This window comes from Nicotiana sylvestris, chromosome 12 (assembly GCF_000393655.2).
Source record: "Nicotiana sylvestris chromosome 12, ASM39365v2, whole genome shotgun sequence".
NCBI classification, from domain to species: domain Eukaryota; kingdom Viridiplantae; phylum Streptophyta; class Magnoliopsida; order Solanales; family Solanaceae; genus Nicotiana; species Nicotiana sylvestris.
In genome coordinates, this window is record NC_091068.1 from 153,445,292 (window position 1) to 153,464,015 (window position 18,724).

Genomic DNA, 18,724 nt, shown 5'->3' on the forward strand with positions numbered 1-18,724 from the left:
GTGTGTATATATATATATATATATATATATCAGTAGCCCTCAGAAGTACTCGAATGTTACAGGTTATATATTCTCTATCCCTGTTTATATTAATGTTCTTATTTATGCTTTCCTACCTTACATACTCAGTACTTTATTCGTACTGATGTCCCTTTTATTTGTGGATGTTGTATGTCATGCAGCAGGTCCTGATAGACAAGTAGACGAAGCTCCCCCACCACAGTAGGCTGCCCAGTTCAGCAGTTATTGGCGAGGTCCCTTCTCCGGACTTGCCGTGGTCTTGGTATGCACTTTTGTTATAGACATTATGGGTATGTCGGGGCCCTGTTCCGACAATATTGTAGCACTTATGTTCCTTTAGAGGCTCATAGACAGGTGTCAATTCATGTATAGTTTGGATAGCCTTGTTGATGGATTTTTGTTGTATAGTCTTTCATGGAATCTTGTCAGCTCGTACCTTATATATAGCTTCATGACAGCCTTGTGGGCCCATGTTATGTATGTTCATGCCATTATTTGTCATTGTTGGTTATTCATGATTCATGTCTACCATTTATGTTGATCTCGTCTGCCCTTATATATAATAAGAAAGATTAGATAAAATGTATGTTGGTGCTCGGCAGGTATGGCCCGGGTGCTAGTCACGACCCTCCAGTTTGGGTCGTGACAATGAACATACTTTTTTCGCTTCAATTTACGTGGTGGTATTATGGGCATGAGCTTAATTTAAAAACAAAAAAAAAGGACTTTTGGAATTCGTTATATTAATTCTGACATTACATGAGCTTTCTTACTATAAAATCAAGTCATTAAGTATCATACTATATTATAAGCATAAAAACTTTTAGGTAAAGTTATTTTACTAAAATATCCTTTGAAAACTAAGTGACCATTTCACCCTTCTAGAACCCACAATAATTCGTTAATTAATCTATATATTAATAAAAACCTTAAATTTTAAACATATGCATCTTTTCCTGTTCTTTCTCTCACCTCTTCATGAATTTCCTACGAATAATTATAAGGAAAACTGATCTCATCATATTAATCTACAAACTCATATATATCCTCTTCTTTCATTTTATGATGTTTCATAATTGTCATTTTGTTCATTATCCATAACTATTATTTGTTGGCTCTTGTATTAAGGAAGTATATATATATATATATATATATATAGGTAAGTGAAACAGAGATTTTGGAGTGCCGAATCTCACACCTATTGCAGAAGATTAATCATCATATAAAATTACTCTTCAGATATTGTAACTTCATTTTAAAAAAGTTTACTCAACATTTCAGTACTCAATTAAAGGAGAAAACATTTAAGAGAGTGAAAGATGAAAAGACTTCAGTTTCCTAGACTTCTCATTTATCCATTCAAGTCATCAAGTATCATTATAAATTTAAAACTACTAAATATGAACTCCAAGAGAGTGAAAGATGAAAAGACTTCAGTTTCCTAGACTTCTCATTTATCCATTCAAGTCATCAAGTATCATTATAAATTTAAAACTACTAAATATGAACTCCAGAAAGTTTGATCATCCAACTTGGGTTTCTCTTGAGTTCCCAAACCTAATTTTTTATTTTAGTTACTTTCTCCATCGACGTAGTAATTTGATGGAGGTACATATATTGCCGATTTCGTTCTTCTACTAATAATTTTTTTAGACAGTTTTAATATGACCATTTCTTTTTGTGTGTGTGTATTAGAGTGCACAGTCATGAATGTGTTAATTGTCATGAATGTCTTGATGAATTATTTATTTCAAATTTTATGTTCCTAAGCCGCTTAAATTTACAAAAGTATTTGCGAATAATTTTACGTATTTGTATATCATATTTTATGAACTTAAACTATTCTATATCAGTAGTATGCTAATCAATACAACAATTCAAAAGGCAATAGAGCTCTGAAATAAATAATTTATAGTATTTTTACTATCTTCAGAATTGGTAATATGTATTCTCCGCATATAGCAAATTTTACTTATGCTCATACTATCGGATTAGAAGCCATGATATATCATTTAAGTAAATTATGAATTTGTAGCTACTAAAAAAAGCTAAAGGTCTATAATATCAAAGAAAAATCGATTGCACGTATGGTGCTCCGGCTTATATGACTACAATTTGTGAATATTATGAACTTGCTACATAGTACATGCTAATTTGATATTAATGGATCGGAGTTGAATTTAGGAGCCAGAATTTCGTTTGAGGTGTAAAATATCTATGTAATTTATATAGCTTTTGTAGTTTTTTGTTTGCTCTAGAATTTTACTATTTTCTTAGTTAAAATTCTTATTGGCAGGGGGAAATTTGAAAACGTTGATGTGAAAATAACATCAAATTTTAGCTTTGTATAGTATATTTGTTTGACTTGGATATTTTAAGAGCATAAAATAACTAAAGAACGACAACTTGAATTGTGGTGCATGATAGGGGGGTGTTAAATTTCTTTTACCCTTGTTCTTTGGCAAGTGTCAAATGGATCAACTATGATGACATTCAGTTTGGTCACACATTTTGCTAATTGACCTTGTATTTAAGCTTCAAATTTTTGTTTATACTAATATTTATGTTATTTTAAATAAATTATATTGATTGATATGGGATACACGTGCATTGCACGTGTCCAAAAACTAGTTAAAAGAAAAGTGTAAAGTTGTCTTTTTAAATACAGAAAGGTGTATGTGTGTGTATAAATAAATATTACGAGAATAGTGCCACATAAATGAAATAGACGGATTAATTTGTTTAAATTTACAAATGAATATGTAAGTTTTAATATACGAGGATCAAATATATTATATTTGTGATTAAATATTAGATGAATTAAAGTCTGACAGTTTTAAAAATTATTTCTTTTATTCCTTTTTTCATAACTTTCCGAAATGATCGGGGAAAAGCCTAGGGAAGTTACCAAAAAAAAAAACTCCTATATGATAAAAGTTGAACTTTTATAAATAAAACATTATTTCATTTGAGATATTCCTCAAACAAACTTTGTAGTTTCAAATTCTTTATTTAAAACTAAAGCTAAAATACTAGATAGAATTGACAAACAAATATAGATTTGCAAATAATGTGTGTCCAAATTATTTGACCAAAAATATATATCTTGGTTCAAATAATTAAATTTATGTAAATAAAGGTTAATCTTAGCTAACAATAATATCCCTATATAGAGTTTTTAAAGAAGCAATAAATGTTGTGTGGATCTGGCAGAATAATGGCGATACCATGCAATAAATACTCTAGAAACCCGATATAATAAAATAATATTCAATGATAAAGAACAACAATAAATGATATTTAAGTAAATAGAATGAATGTATCACCCAAGAAAGGAAGGAATAAGTGGATGTTACTCTTGACAATGATAAATAATAGACAAATCTTTGAATATTCGAGTTATTCTCGAATTTAATGGAAAAGTGTGGATAAGAATCTCAGTGAAAAGGTGATGTTTGTATCTTAGCAAGTGAGAATCGAATCTTTTAGTCAAAGAATGTTCTTTACAAATGAATATCATATGCCCCTATCATTGTCTCTTTTTTTATTTATATGGGACATGTTTCTAAGAAATTCTAATAGTACAAGTGCAAAGAATATCCACTAGAATATTCTCTTTAATACCCTATCTCGAAAACTAGCTGTTACAGCTCTGTCAACGGTACTCAACCTCGATCTCGACCCTTATTGACACCTCGACTACGGCTGTCGTTGACTCTTTGACCACACACTTTGCTGCTTCTTGGGCCATCTCGACAAAGACGACTTGAGAACTCTTCCCTTAGTATTATCTTGGCTTAAATATTCTAAAGATAGATTTTGACCCATACACAAATAACTTTATAACTAAAATAAGAAGTCTTAAGTACAAGTTTTAACATAATAATACGAGATAAACGTGTTATTTATCACTTGTAATGAGGAAATATTTTTGCTAAATCTTCTTTAGTTAGATGTTGAAGAACTAGAACAGCAAAGGGAGGATGTAAAGAAAATTTTTATAACTATCAAAATAACAACTGCAATCTGCATTGTGAACACATGCTAATGATAAACTCACTGTGAACAGAACCAAAGATACTCCTACAACCTACAATTATATGTCTCTACTGGGTTCGAGTTGGCAGCCATTCAGATAGGTATTTAAACTAGGGGGGAGTATAATACCGACTGATTCAAAAAGAAACCAATCGAATCGTAAATTTTGGTTTTGATTTTTCGGCTTATTCGATTGATTTGCGGTTTATATTTTTTATAATTTCGGTATTTGATTCGATGCTTGGTTTTGCGACTTCGATTTAATCGAAAAACCGAAATTTTCTAATATGAGTCCTAGCCTCTGGCCCCTCTTAAGTTGTCTAGCCCAACTTATCCACATGTTTAAATTATAAAATTTGAAGCCCAACTCCACCCCCCCTCCCCCTCCAAAAAAAAGTCCCACATTCTAAAAATTAGCCGTTTTTGTTTGCCAATGCATCTTTTATATAGTTGTTGGCTTGTGTGTTTGCCGATTTTGCTGTGGTATAATGGCATTCATCTTTGTTTGTCATTGTCTCTTTCAGTTTTTAGAAGAAAAAGCTATTGTAGTTTTTAAATAGAAGAAAATAGTACCCAACAATAACAACAACATACTCAGTTTGATCCCAACAGGAGGAGTCTGGGGAGGGTAGTCTGTACGCAGACCTTACCTCTACCTAATGCAGGTAGAGAGGTAGAAGAAAACAGTACCCCTACTATATAATTTATTTTGGCTAATATTTGTTTATGTTTTATGGGAAGTGTGAGATCTAAAGTACAAAACCATTTATATAATAGATAATTATGCTCCTCTAATTTAAACTTGCTTACATTATGCTTGTAGATGATTGTCTACGTCTCTACGAGATAGTTCTATTGTAATTTTTGTTTAATAAATTTATATTTCTTATATCAACTAAATGATTTGGCTAATCATATTATAAGTATTGCTTTTTTTTAGTTTTAGTTGCACTAAAATATGAAATTAGTCATATTTTATAGTAGGAAAAGTCCAATTTAAAAGCTCAATACGACAAAACAAAACTGACCGAATCGAACAGAAAATCGACCAAACCGAATTAGCAAAAATCTAAGAAACCGAACTAATTTTAGTTCGGTTATTGGTGCACCAAATAGAAATCCAAAAATCGAACAAACCAAATTGAATTTCATGAAAATCGAACCGAACAGACCGACACCCATCCTTAATTTGGATAATATATATTTGAACTTGAGAAAAATAAAATGTTATAGAAGTTAAAGTTGAAAATATTATATTTGGAAGTTGAAATTATAGTTGAAAATAAATTTTATCTTGAAGAAAAGTTGTAATTATGTGAACGAAAACTTTTACCAATATTTCAAATATTGAAGCTCAATATTTACAAAAACCATAATCATACCATTAATTCCAAATAACGAATTTGATTACTACCTTTGTTTCTATTTGTTTGACATTATTTTACAGCACACGAAATTTAACAAAGAATAGCAAATTTTTGAAATTTGTGATCTTAAACATATCATATTATTTTTGTAGTAACAATAATTTTTTTTAAAAATTTATGATTTTAAATATATTATAATATCTATGTGACTTTAAAAAAAATTCATTAAAGAAATATAAAAAAGTATTTGCAAATAATGAAATGGGAGAGTAGTACTATATTATTTACGGCAAATAATGAAATCGTAGTAAAAAGTTGGGGACAATAATGCCATGTATCCAAAAGCAACATCGACAAAAATAGTTTGTGACCATCAGATCTTTACGCTTTGTCATTATTATTATTTTATTTTATTATTTTTTTGCCAATTAGATCTTTACGCTGCGATCTCTACTTCTCGGCTCTACCAATCGGACCTCCGCCGGGACGATTTTCCTTCGACGGCGTCATATAAACCGGCCACCGGAAAACAGCCATTGTCTTATAGATTTGGGACAAACAGACAGTATTGGCAGTTGAGGAAAAGAGAAATAAATCAGGGCGAATTTGCTAAGGTGGAGAAGGCAAACGAGAGAAGGAGGATTTGGAAGAGGAAAAGGAGGAGATGAAGGGTGGAATAGGAGGTTCTCTTCCGGCTAAGAGGCGATGGAAAGGTTTCGTAATTGCGGTTTTGGGCCTCGTTTTGCTTTCATTGCTCGTGCCTCTCGTCTTTCTGCTTGGCCTCCATAACGGTTTCCACTCTTCTGGTAATGCCGAAAGCTTTTGCTCATTGAAAATTGGATCTTTCATTGTTGTTTTACTACCTGTTCTTCATTAATCCAAATCTATAGTGCAATTAGGCCATCCCCATTCTTTGGCCAAATTCTAACAATAGCTTTTTCAGTAATTTTCATTTCGCTCCTTCACGCCCCTGCTGAAAAGAGAATGCTAATATATAAAGAGAAAAGAAGAATAGAGAACAAAAGAGTAACAAACCGAGGCGGATCCTGGATTTGAAGTTTATGGATTCCTACCACGACCAGAAGTTAATATTCAATAATGAGTGGGTTCAGAGTCAAATATTGAGTTTCTTAATAAATATACAGTGTCTAGGCAAAAGCTAATGAGTTCACATGAACACATAGGTTACAAGCTAGATTCTGGTGACAAACCATGACTTTTATCATGTCATTGGGCATATTTGCCCTTCTTAAGATAAAGATAAGGAAGACATATCTTAATGCAGCTTTTCAGTTCTAGCCATTTTGAAGAAGGATTTGCTCTAACTTGATCTGACATTTACTTTTTGCAGGATTTTCAACAGCACAACAAAGTTCATCCGCAGTAAGTACCTGCAGCATTTTAATGATATTGCTATTTAATAACTACTCATTGATCTCTTAAACTTTTTGGGGAACGCCTGATGGAATCAGAGTGGAGTTAGAGTCTACAGTCGACATAGTACTGCTAAGAATGGGAGTCAGTCGGAGGTAATTTCTTCTCCATAAGCAATTTGACAAGCTGTCCTTTATCATTGGTCACTTGGAAACTTTTAGTGAGTAGAAGAAGTGGAAGTATCTTAATTTTCGATGCTAGATCTCTACTAGGCAACATATTTCTGTTCATCATTGCATTCTTGTTTTAAACACAGAGAAAGAGGTGATCATGATATATCTTACAGTTTTTGGTATCTTGTTGCAGGGTGATGAATCAAAACACATGGATGACCTAATGAGAAGATTGGAACCAACTTTTTCCAAGGTTTTTTAAATTATTTTTTTGTTACTTGTTAAAAGTTTAAGTTTTGCGATTTAAATGGACTGTTACTGAGTAGGTGAATAGCTATAATGGGTGCTTTACCTTAAAAGTGGACTTGAGTAAAGCTTACTAGCCGGTCTTTTCTCGAAAGTTTTCCCGGTCTTTTGGTTTTAGCTGTGAATTAGCATAATTTATGATGTTTGTTATTACAAAAAAGTTTTCTTTGAGCGAAAAGTTCATGCTTGGGGGATGCACCTAAGTGCTACTAAAAATAGGTAGTAATCTAATTAAAAAGCATGCAGCTTTTCACGAATAGATATTTGTACGCTATCATTACTGTTAATCAGCAGTTGCTCATGTGGGTCTTCTTACTCAATCTTTTGGTGTAGATGTTTGATCTTGCTTGCCCATTTTGCTTTCTTCTTCTACTTCGTCTTACGAATTCTTCACTTAGAAGCTCTAAGATTCTAATTTGACCGTGCTATCAAATGGGGAAGGAAAAAGAAAGTGAAGCTTTGTGCTTTATCAAAAGAAAAAAGAGAAGAAGAAGAAGAAATAGAACCTTTATGTTGAAAAATGTCTATTATGAAGAAGCTTGAGACATATAGACTGCCGTAGTTGTTCAATGTAAAAACTACCGTTGCTTGTCTCAGTAATTTTAGCTTTCTATCATTTATGGTTATAATCTTGGAACAAATTGCATCTTATAGTTAAATGGGTATATAAAACTTGCTCGAAAGACCTCTAAGTTTCCATGTTCACTTTGTGTATAAGTTATTTGATTCATTTTTCTTCAATATCTTTCTCAGGATATTAGGGAAAATTTTGTTGGGGAAGCGGAGAACAAGACTGCTGGTAGGACATATCCAACTTAATTATCTGAAGAGGAATATATATTTCACTCTACAATGTGTGATTATGTATATGCATGATGCATATACAAATAAGTAAATTTTTTTTTTTGACAATGGTAACATTATACAAACAAGTATTCTTTTTATAGGTATAGACAAATTTTCTATGAATGTGTATATTCATGTAGAGATTGGTGTTTAGCCTTTTCTTTGAATGTGATCTTGCTTCTTTCCTTCTTAGTAGTTGGAGCTTATGTAACCTCTAGCTCTAGATATATTTAGATTTTTAAGCTATTCATCTTTGCAATATTATTCTTTCAGGCTCTCCTTTGTTGGATGGGTTGCCCAAAGAACGCCCCAGAGCAAATGTATGTGGTTCCGCAACCTTATGTTTTTACATGTTCTCATCATAAAAATGAGTCTTTACGTGTTGTTATTCTAATTCTTTTGTCTCCTGATACAATAATAAGTATTAACCTTACGTGTAGCAGAGCACAGGTGCTGCTGCTATGCATGCTGCCACTGAGAATATCAAAGGCATTGACGGCTCTCCTATGTTGGATGGGTTGCCCAAAGAACGCTCAAGAGCAAACGTATATGTTTTTACATGTGCTCATCATAAAAATGAATCTTTACATATTGGTATTCTAATTCTTATGTCTCCTTCTGAAACAATAGTAAGTATTAACCTTATGTGTAGCAGAGCACAAGTGTTGGTGCTATGCATGCTGCCACTGGGAATATCAAAGGCATTGACGAGGGTGAGAAATTATGTGAGCTAAAATTTGGGAGCTATTGTTTATGGCGTCGCAATCATAAGGAAAAAGTGAATGATTTCACTGTGAGAAAGATGAAAGACTTGTTATATGTGGCCCGGGCTTATTATCCTAGCATTGCGAAGCTTCCGGCTCTTGACAAGCTGTCGCAGGAAATGAAGCAAAACATTCAAGAGTTTGAGCGGGTGCTCAGTGTAACTACGATAGACAAAGATCTTCCCCCTCTGTATGTGAAAATATTTTCCTTGCTACTATGCAACAAAAAATGTTTTAGCTTTCCTTTTTTCTTAATCATCAAGTAATGTCAAAATATTTGATCTTATCTTTTTGTGATTAAGAATGAGAAGGTGTAGCTTGCTTTTTATATGTTTGGAGAACGATCTTGACTTTGTGGTTGGTTAATGCTGTCTAAATCTTACTCCTTCATGAAACTTAGATGTAGCCCCTGCTCAACTCAGATAGATCAGGAGCAAACTGTTTGATACTAGTTGCAGAGTTCACATTCCTCTATCCACTACTCAGGCTTGATTGGCTCCTTTCCCTTCTCCTCCTATCTTTCTCCCTGCCTCTCTCTTTTCTCTTAGTGCTGGTGATTGAAAAATATTATTAGGAATTTGGTCGACTGTCTTGTCAAATAAGAAGTCCTAGCAAATTAAAACTTTTTAAATAACATCCACTCTCTTCCTGAAATCTGATAATGGTAACAGAAGAAGCTTCCAATCATTGACCTGTTGCTATTCCTCTTTGAATCAAATTACTTTTAACCTGGTTTAGCTCAACTCCGTTAGTTGGGCTTTGTCTCTAATCTCCCTTTTAGTCTAATTACTTTTTTGCTTCATTTGTTTGTTCGCTTTTGTCAGGCTTAAAAATATCTCAACTACGTGTTTCTTGTCTTCCACTTATTCTTTTGCTTGTAGGTAGAAGGAATCCTTAAAGTCATTTTTTGAGTATATTCTATGAATAAATTTTATGAAACGTTTTACGGAACTTCATGCTTTTGTTTGTTCACCAGGATTGATCAGAAGTTAACTAAGATGGAAGCTGTAATTGCTCAAGCAAAGGCGTGCCGTGTAGATTGTAGTAACGTAGACAAGAAATTCAGACAGCTAGTTGATCTAACTGAAGATGAAGCTACTTTCCATATGAGACAGAGTGCCTTCCTCTACCAACTAGCAGTTCAAACCATGCCCAAGAGTCATCATTGCTTGTCAATGCGACTAACTGTAGAGTATTTTAGAGACCCTTCACCTGATATCGATCAGTCATTGGCAGAGAGACATTTGAATCCAGATCTTCACCACTTTGTTATATTCTCCAACAATGTGCTGGCATCATCTGCCGTAATTAACTCCACTGTAATGCATGCTAAAGTATGGTTTGTGTATTCTCTCTTCAATTGCAAAAAGTTTCTGTTGTTAACACTTCTATCAGTTTTTCTGATTGTGTTTTCTTTTGTGTGCAGGAAAGTGAGAGTCAAGTATTTCATGTGGTAACAGATAGACAGAATTACTTTGCCATGAAGTTATGGTTCTCGAGGAACAAGTATATGGAGGCCACAGTTGAGGTGTTGAATATTGAAGATGTTAAGCTGGACAACAATAAGGCATCAACGTCAATTCATCTTTCCCTGCCTGATGAATATCGTGTCTCCTTCCACAAGGTTGATAAACCATCTACAACAGAATACTTATCTGTTTTTTCGCATTCCCATTATCTTCTTCCCAAGATATTCCATAGTTTGAAGAAAGTAGTTGTCTTGGATGATGATGTTATTGTGCAAAGAGACTTGTCAGACTTATGGGGCATCGATATGGACGGGAAAGTGAATGGTGCGGTGCAGTCTTGCTCAGTTCGGCTGGTTCAGCTGAGGAAACTTTTTGGTAGCAAGAGAGTGGATGAAACATCTTGTGCTTGGATGTCTGGATTAAATGTTGTTGATCTAGTGAGGTGGAGGGAACGAGATATTTCCGGAAGATACCTAAAGCTGGTAAAGGAGGTTAGTGACCTTTATTTTTCGACTTACATTTGTTGGTTTCACCGACTTTGCCTGCAAGATATAAGGCAAAGTCAAGTTAAATTTTGCTTTCTTTCTTTATTTTCATTTTTTGGAAGCTATATGGCTTGAGAATTTAGCTTTTTATTTTCTATGTATTATTTCTAATGTGAAATAATTCCACAACACGACAAATCAAATTTTTGATAAGTAAAACTGATTTCTATAATACTTGCTCCATAATGATCCAAAAATGGTTACCGTCTAGAGTGCTTCTCCATATTTCAAGTTTTGGTTGATACCCTTACACAATGTGGTCGTACTCTTACTTCTCAATATCACGTGCACCTATTTACAATAAGAATTTCTAATATACCTATCACCGACAGGTTTTAACAACCAGAGATAATGCCTCACATTGCTGTCTTTAGTCTAGATGAAAATAGCTTATGCCCTCCTTAGTAGGCTAATCAGTTGGACATCTTTAATATGCATTGCACCCCCTTTAGGTTAGGACAACAAAAGATGAACTCAAGTGCCTTTGAGAAAACCCATATTAATAGAAGCGTTGTAAATAGTTCATTTTGTCTTCTCTAACAACTAAAAAGGATATAGTGAACTATGGGACTAGTTGTAGAGAGAAACTTTATTGTCGCTCTAACTCTGACATAGGCAAGAGTCTAAGGACACAAGACTTTGTGTGACCTCTGCCAAGTGATGGACCAGCAAGATCTTAAAAGGAGGCGGCAGGTTGGTCTAAGTTTACTTGGGTCTTGGGACAAGGCGATACTATTCTCAATTTCCCGGTTAAGTTGTTGGAGTACCTAGGACAAGTTTTAATATGGTTCCAGGTGGTGTCAGGTTTCAAGATCAATCTTAGAAAGTGTGATATTATTGCAGTTGATAAGGTGGTGGACATCGAGTCGCTGGCACATGTGTTAAGTTCTAAAGTCGGAGTCCTTTCCACTTCCTATATTGGTTTGCCTCTAGAAGCTTTAAACAAGGACCAAGCAACATAGAATCCGGTATTCCAAGGGTCGAGAATTGACTTGTAGGGTGTCAGAAAAGATACTTGTCCAAAGGAGGCAAAGAAGTGCTCATTAAGAGCATTTTACCGATCATCCCCACATATTTCATGTCCTTGTTTCATACTCCAGCTAGTGGTTTAGAAAAGTTTGAAATGCTTCAACTAAATTTTTATGTGATTCGTCAAACGGGGTAAGAAAGTTTCACGTGGTGCGATTGAAGATTATGACGAATCATGAGTGCTGGGAGGGCTTGGAATTAAAGACTTTAAGGGTTTTCAAAAAGGCCTTATTAGGGAAATGATTTTGGAGATTTGGGTGCAACGAACATGCTTTTTTGGAGAGAGAGGTGATAGTGGAAAAAATGGGGTTACGGAAGGGAGTGGAGAACTGAGGATATCAATATGCCTTATGGATACTTATTTTAAGGGATTATTATGAAGGGATACAATGTGCCATTTAGGGAAGGGGAAGGGGAAGGGGAAGGGAAAGGGAGGAGGGTAAGTTTCTGGGGGCAGAGGTGGTGCAGTAACAACACTTTGGAAACCTCTTCCCCAAACATTTAAAGAGTCTCATGTCAAATAGAGCTGCCAGTCAAACAAATCCTAAAGGTAGTCGAGGTACAAGATGATGAAGTTTTCTGGAATTTGAGTTTTAGGAGGAATTTCTAAGATGGGAGGGACAAAGCTTCAGAGCTTGTAGATTTACTTCGTAAACAAAGTACTTCACGGAATAGCCACGATGGATAGAGGTGGGGTTGGGGAACAATGGAGTTTTTTTGTCAGGTCTTTTTTTTTGAACAGGTAAAGTGGGTTTTATTTGTCAAGTCTTTTTATGAGAAGCTTTTGACTAGGAAGGAGGCTTATAGCTCGATTTGGATCCCTAGGATTCTGAGAAAGGTGTGTTCTTTCACGTGGCTAGCAATACCTTGCATGTTGCTTCTGAATTCAGACAAGGCCAGCGTCAAGGCGCGACATGCCACACCCTTGTTGTTGCCATGATATTGCCGATGGCTTTGTTCTGGGGCCTGACAAGAAATGAATGAATTAACTCCGATACGGAAGAATGTTGAACACATTTGTCAATTTGGAAAAAAGAAGAACAAGATATTTGATTTGAAAGAAACTGTCTAAAATCAGATGTGAGTCCGAGTCGATTCTCACAAAGAGCAAGTTATAGATATGATTACTTTTTGTGAGTCAGATTTTTAAACTAAGTCCAATTTAAGTTCAATTCCAATATTTGTTGTATTTTATTTTTTTTGAATTAACTTTACTTGTGGAATTAAAATCAAACAAGTAGCTAACAAGAATTAATTAAAGTTAGAAAAGACACTAGGGTTGTAGCCCCTAATTAATTTGCTTTAGCTAATGGAAATTTCTTACTTTGTCTAATCGCTTGCCTCATTGATTAAGATTCAATTATGATGAACCTAATAAAATCTCCCAATAATAATGAGTGTATCCCAATTAAATTCTCCCAAACCTATGGAATGCTTTAAGTTCTACTTGATAAACTCCCAAATAAGAATCTAACTATTCTTAGCTCTAGACTCTATTAATTTTGTTATATAATCTTTACAAAACCTGATTTTTACTAATTGATTCTGATCCAATCCTTCTTCCACATTCCCGAGTAAGAACTAAGATAGATTAGGTTTAATCTAGTGATGGCCATCAATAATTTACCAAATTAAGCATGGGATCAATTAAATAATCAAAATCCAAGCAACTATTGACAAGTAACGAATAACCCATTAACTTGCAAATCATTTGAGTGTACAACCCCCACCTGAGAATTTAGCTACTCATGCTAGAAATTGAGGTAAAAGCAATAGAAATTAAAGGTAGATAATGCAAACTGTCTCGAATCCCTCCAGAAACATGATGAAAACCTTTCCGAAGTAGCTTAGTAAAACCCTTGTAAGTTTTCCGGCGGTTAAAGTTACTAAAAAGACCAACCAAAATTCTATTCATAGTGTGTCTAAATTAATACAGAATTCTCTAAAATAACCCTACCAAAGTAACAATCACAGTCCACGGTTCTAAATAGTGGTCCGTGTTTCTCGAAGATCCTGGTGCCCTTTCTGAAGTTCGAGAACTGTGGCCCGCATAATCATTTCACAGCACCACAATTTTAGGCCTTTTCAGCTTCAGAAAACTTCTTTCTTAGTTCATTTTGCGGTTCACGGTTCACCTTTATTTTCACAAGCCAAACTTTGACCGATGAACCAAAGTAATATCATAGTTTAAGCTTCAAGGAAGTATGAAATATACCCAAGATGAAATTATGTTGACATCTAATATGAATGTTATTTAATCTTTTTCTCCTTTAATATGAATGTTATATAAGTTGTCACTGAAGAGGGGTTGAGAACTATGAGGTCTCAGGTTCAAATTCCAATGGAGGCAAAAATACTAGGTGATTTCTTCCTTTTTGTCCAAGTTCGTTGGACAAAGTTACCCATACCTATGCTGATGGGAGGTAGTAGGTACCCCGTGAAATTAGTCGAGGTACGCGCAAACTAGCCCGGACAACACAGTTATAAGAAAAAAGGAAACATGGAAACAAGAAAAAGGCAATTTGTATGCTCTTAGACACTAAAACAGAAAATGATGAGAAAATATGAATCACATTCATTTTAGTTCGCTCGATATAAATATTCAAGCTTGTTTTTTGTTGCTCCTCATATATGGCCTGCTACTTGCCTGAATAATGAAGTGTGACACTTTGAGTCTCCATTTCTTTTTGATGTGGACTAAATTTTTGGTGTCCAGGGTTTAACCCTTTCCAGCCCCCACAAACTATGGGAAGCATAAAACGATGGAAAATACAAAACACATTCTTTGTTGTTCTCTCAACATAAATATTCAAGCTTGTTTAGTGTTGTTCTCTCAACATAAATATTCAAGCTTGTTTAGTGTTGTACCTCACAAGTGGACTGCCACCTAACTAAATAAAGAATTTCCATCCTTTGAGCTTTTGTTTCTTTTCATTCTGGAGTTGATTTTGGAGTTCATGGGTTTACACTTTCAAGCCCAACAAACTATGGGTTTTCGAAGTCTCTATAACTGCAAACTAACGAAACTCGTCGAGCATTCGTTCGACACACTCAACATCTATGGTTAAGGGGCGGGGTTAGGGTTTTATTTTTTGGGGGGGTGGGGGTCATGGGTCACTATGATATATTTAACTATCGAGACACGGACAGGATTCTTGGTGTGGAATTTCGTGTTAGATTATGTCTAGGACTAAACCATTCCTGTAGCCATTTATCTATTTGCTATTCTTATATTGACTTACCATACCATTACTTTTTTATTCAATTTGCAGATGAATTCAGAAGAGGCTGTTACATTGCGCGCAAGCTTGCTTACTTTTCAGGGTGAAGTCTATGCTCTTGATGATAAGTGGGTATTATCAGGATTGGGTCATAAATATGGAGTGGATAGTGAAACTGTGAAGAATGCAAGAGTACTGCATTTTAATGGTAAAATGAAACCCTGGCTTGAGTTGGGAATCCATGATTATACAGTTTTCTGGCGGAAGTTTGTAGACCCGGAGAATCAGTTTTTAAGTGATTGCAATATTAACTAGTATGGGCTAGTACCTGCATTTGCTGCTGAAGTTTCATGAAGGTAGGGGTGAAGAAGCTCGCACAAGTTTCCTGTTTGTGCTCCTGATTAGAACCGGGTAGGGGGACCGAGTATAATTTGGTGTGGGTATCTCTATTGATTGGTTAATGAAGGAAAATTTTTTAAACCTCAAGGCAATGCTAAAGTGATGCAGAATACTTGTCAATGACGGATTGATAGTAAAGGCATGGCGATTCTTCTTTGAAGCTGTTAAGGATATAGTGTACGAGGAGGTTGCCCGAAATCATCTTTGAAGAGCTGGATATGAACTTTGCCTCCTATGAATCTTGTTAATGCGCATACCTTGGGTTAAATATTAGTTATACTGAAACTGGGTGAGAAGTACTTGGACCCTTGCTTCACCTGTGACGAGCATCTTGGATTCTTCTGCGATATGTGGTGTTGCCATTGAGACATTCTTCTCTGAATTCTATCCTATTCATCCTTGTAGAATTGGGTCTGTTTGAGTACATTCTTTATTAGCATTGATTAGGCATCTGAACGTTTTGAGCTTTGTACTAGCGGCTATTCTGCTAAAATATATTTAGTGTTGTTTAGATAACATTGTTTGCCTTCTAATTTTCCTTTTGAAAAGCAGCTGGACGTTTGTTCCTTGCGATTAATAGTCTAAGTTCTATGCATTGAGGGTGTAAAGGACATAAGCACTCAATCAGGTTACTTAATTACCGGCAATGTGTTAGAACGTACGGGACGAGGAGTAAGTCCCATGCTATTTAAATTTTTTAATTTATAAATTAATAAATTAATAAAATTGCACAATAACACAATAAATATAGAAAATATATTAACAAATAATATTATCAAACTACATGTTTTTTTTCCCTAAAAGTAAATAATCAATAAGCATCATTACTATAATTGAAAACATTACTCTATAAAAAAAATTCGTCTTCTCCATGCTCTCAGCTCACGTTAGCTAAACGTGTGCCGAGTGCGTTTGCCATGGCTAGGGGGGCGAGGTAGAGGAAGAGGAAGGCCAAAAAAAGTTCCTAAGACACCGATCTCAACACCTGGAAGCTCAATTAGTAACAAATCTAAAGCTGGAAAGACAACTCAAGACATACAAACACAGGAACAACAAGAAGGAGTAGAAACTGGGAAGGATAAGATTATTCCTTCGACTTCGGAGGTTAGCAGGAAATTGATACTAGGTATACTAGCTCAAATTGAACAAAGCAAAGTGAGTATTACTCCTATGATTGATGGAAATTCCAATGGAACAGTAACATAGCTGACTGTTAAGGACATGCAAAAGGATCTAGTCAAAGAGGCTACGATAGATCAACTTGAAGCTACTATTGGACCTAGTGTACAGCTGAATCTGGACCCTAAAGTGGTGAATCCTGTAGATCGAAGACCAGAAGCAAAATCATGGTTTAAATTGTTTCAGCAGAATCGAGTAGCAACTCATGGAATGGCTCTTAGGTATGTTCCTCCTCAGATTATAGAAGGTCAAACTGTGGTGAAACTTGAGATGCAGGATGTGAAAGAAGCAGAAGAGAGTTGGAGTGCTGCGATGATAGCTTATATTGTGGGGGATAATCTGGGATATAATGCTATGAGGAAGTATATTGCTCAACATTGGCTTGATGTTGCTGAACCAGATCTATTTCTTCATGAGGATGGGTATTATGTGATAAAATTCCAAAACCTAACTGATATGCATCGAATTTTTTATGTTGGGCCTCACACTATCAGAAATAGGCCAATAATCCTCAAGCCATGGACTCCAGATTTTGATCTAAGTAAAGAGTTCTTAACTGATATCCCAATGTGGGTGATTTTTCCTAAATTGCCAATGAGTTGCTGGAGAATGATGCTTTGAGTAAAATTGTCAGTGCCATTGGGAAACCTTTATTTGCTGATGAATGTATTACCAAGCAAACACAAATTTCGTATGCAAGGATGCTGATTGAAGTAAATGTGACAAAAGCAATACCTACTGAGATTATGGTGATGAATCCTAGAGGAAGGATGTTTCAACAGGATTTGATATATGAGTGGAAGCCAGTGTACTGTGACAAATGCCAGACTATTGGTCATGTATTTCCTACTCATCAAGGGCCAAAAGAACAAAAGGAGGAGCAACCAAAGAGAAGAAGAGCCAAAGAAAGTAACCCTATGAGCGGAGAACTAAAAGACCTATCATTAATGCAGCAAGTAATACAGAAAATGTGCAGAAAGAAACAAATGGTGTGTAGACCTCTAAGGTAGATGGAGCAACTGATAGACAAAATGGGATTGGCAAGGAAGTACCTCAACACTGTTTACCAGTGCAGACAAAGCAGACAAGTCATAATCAAATGGATGGAGGTACAGAGGGCAATGAAGCAGCTGCAATAGATAAATGCAAGAAGCAAGTAGTAGACTTCAGCCTTGAAAATTTCCCTATGCTAACTCCTTTATCTAGCAAATATGGCTCAAAAAGTGGAATAACAAGTATAAGTGGAAGCTCTACCCTGCCTCATGATAGAGGTGGGGGGGTACTAAACTCAATCAATGAGGTGACTAATATGGAATGTCAGGGGTATTAATAAGTGGCATAAAAGGAAGGAGCTGAAAAATTATTTAAAGACTAGGAACATCAAATTTACAGAAATCATTGAAACAAGAGTAAAGGAGCATAAAGCTAAAGGAGTCAGTCAACACATTGCCCCTGGCTGGGAGATACTTCACAATTATAATATTGCAGTTAATGGTAGAGCATGGGTGATATGGGATACTAGTTACTACTCAGTAAGGCTAATTAAAGCAGAAGCACATGTTATTCACTGTCTTGTTAAAAATATCAGAAAGGATCAACAATATGCAGTATATATAGTCTATGGATATAATACAGTTGAAAAAAGGAAGCAGTTATGGGAAAACCTGAAAGAGATGGACCAAATGACATCCATTCCATGGATAATTGGAGGGGATTTTAATATTGTTCTACAGTTACAGGATAGGATACAAGGAAATCCAGTTACTATGGCTGAAACTCAAGTTTTCAGCAAGTGTATCCAAGAATTAAAGCTTAATGAGTTGACTTGGAAAGGTGAATATTATACTTGGTCTAATAAACAAGATGGTTATGACAAGATATGGAGCAGAATTGATAGGATCTTTGGTAATTATTAATGGATGATGCAATGGGGGCATCTCTCAACTATATATGAGTTGCCATTCATTTCTGATCATGCACCTATGAGCTTAAC

General features: G+C 35.1%; 1 protein-coding gene across 2 annotated transcripts; it reads left to right on the forward strand.

Moving 5' to 3' along the window:
- The first annotated feature begins 5,806 nt into the window (after positions 1 to 5,806).
- LOC104247063 (probable galacturonosyltransferase 7) lies at positions 5,807 to 16,068 on the forward strand. Of its 2 annotated transcripts, none has more exons than XM_070165068.1 (11): positions 5,807 to 6,232; positions 6,778 to 6,809; positions 6,899 to 6,955; positions 7,167 to 7,226; positions 8,033 to 8,078; positions 8,399 to 8,445; positions 8,569 to 8,670; positions 8,778 to 9,079; positions 9,866 to 10,223; positions 10,316 to 10,849; positions 15,205 to 16,068. In XM_070165068.1, exons 1-11 carry the CDS (start codon positions 6,091 to 6,093, stop codon positions 15,466 to 15,468), a joined length of 1,944 nt encoding a protein of 647 aa, XP_070021169.1. In that variant the 5' UTR covers positions 5,807 to 6,090; the 3' UTR covers positions 15,469 to 16,068. The 2 variants fall into 2 exon arrangements, with proteins under 2 accessions (XP_070021169.1, XP_009801312.1); XM_009803010.2 differs by having other exon boundaries at positions 5,809 to 6,232; positions 8,781 to 9,079.
- The last annotated feature ends 2,656 nt before the right edge of the window (positions 16,069 to 18,724 follow it).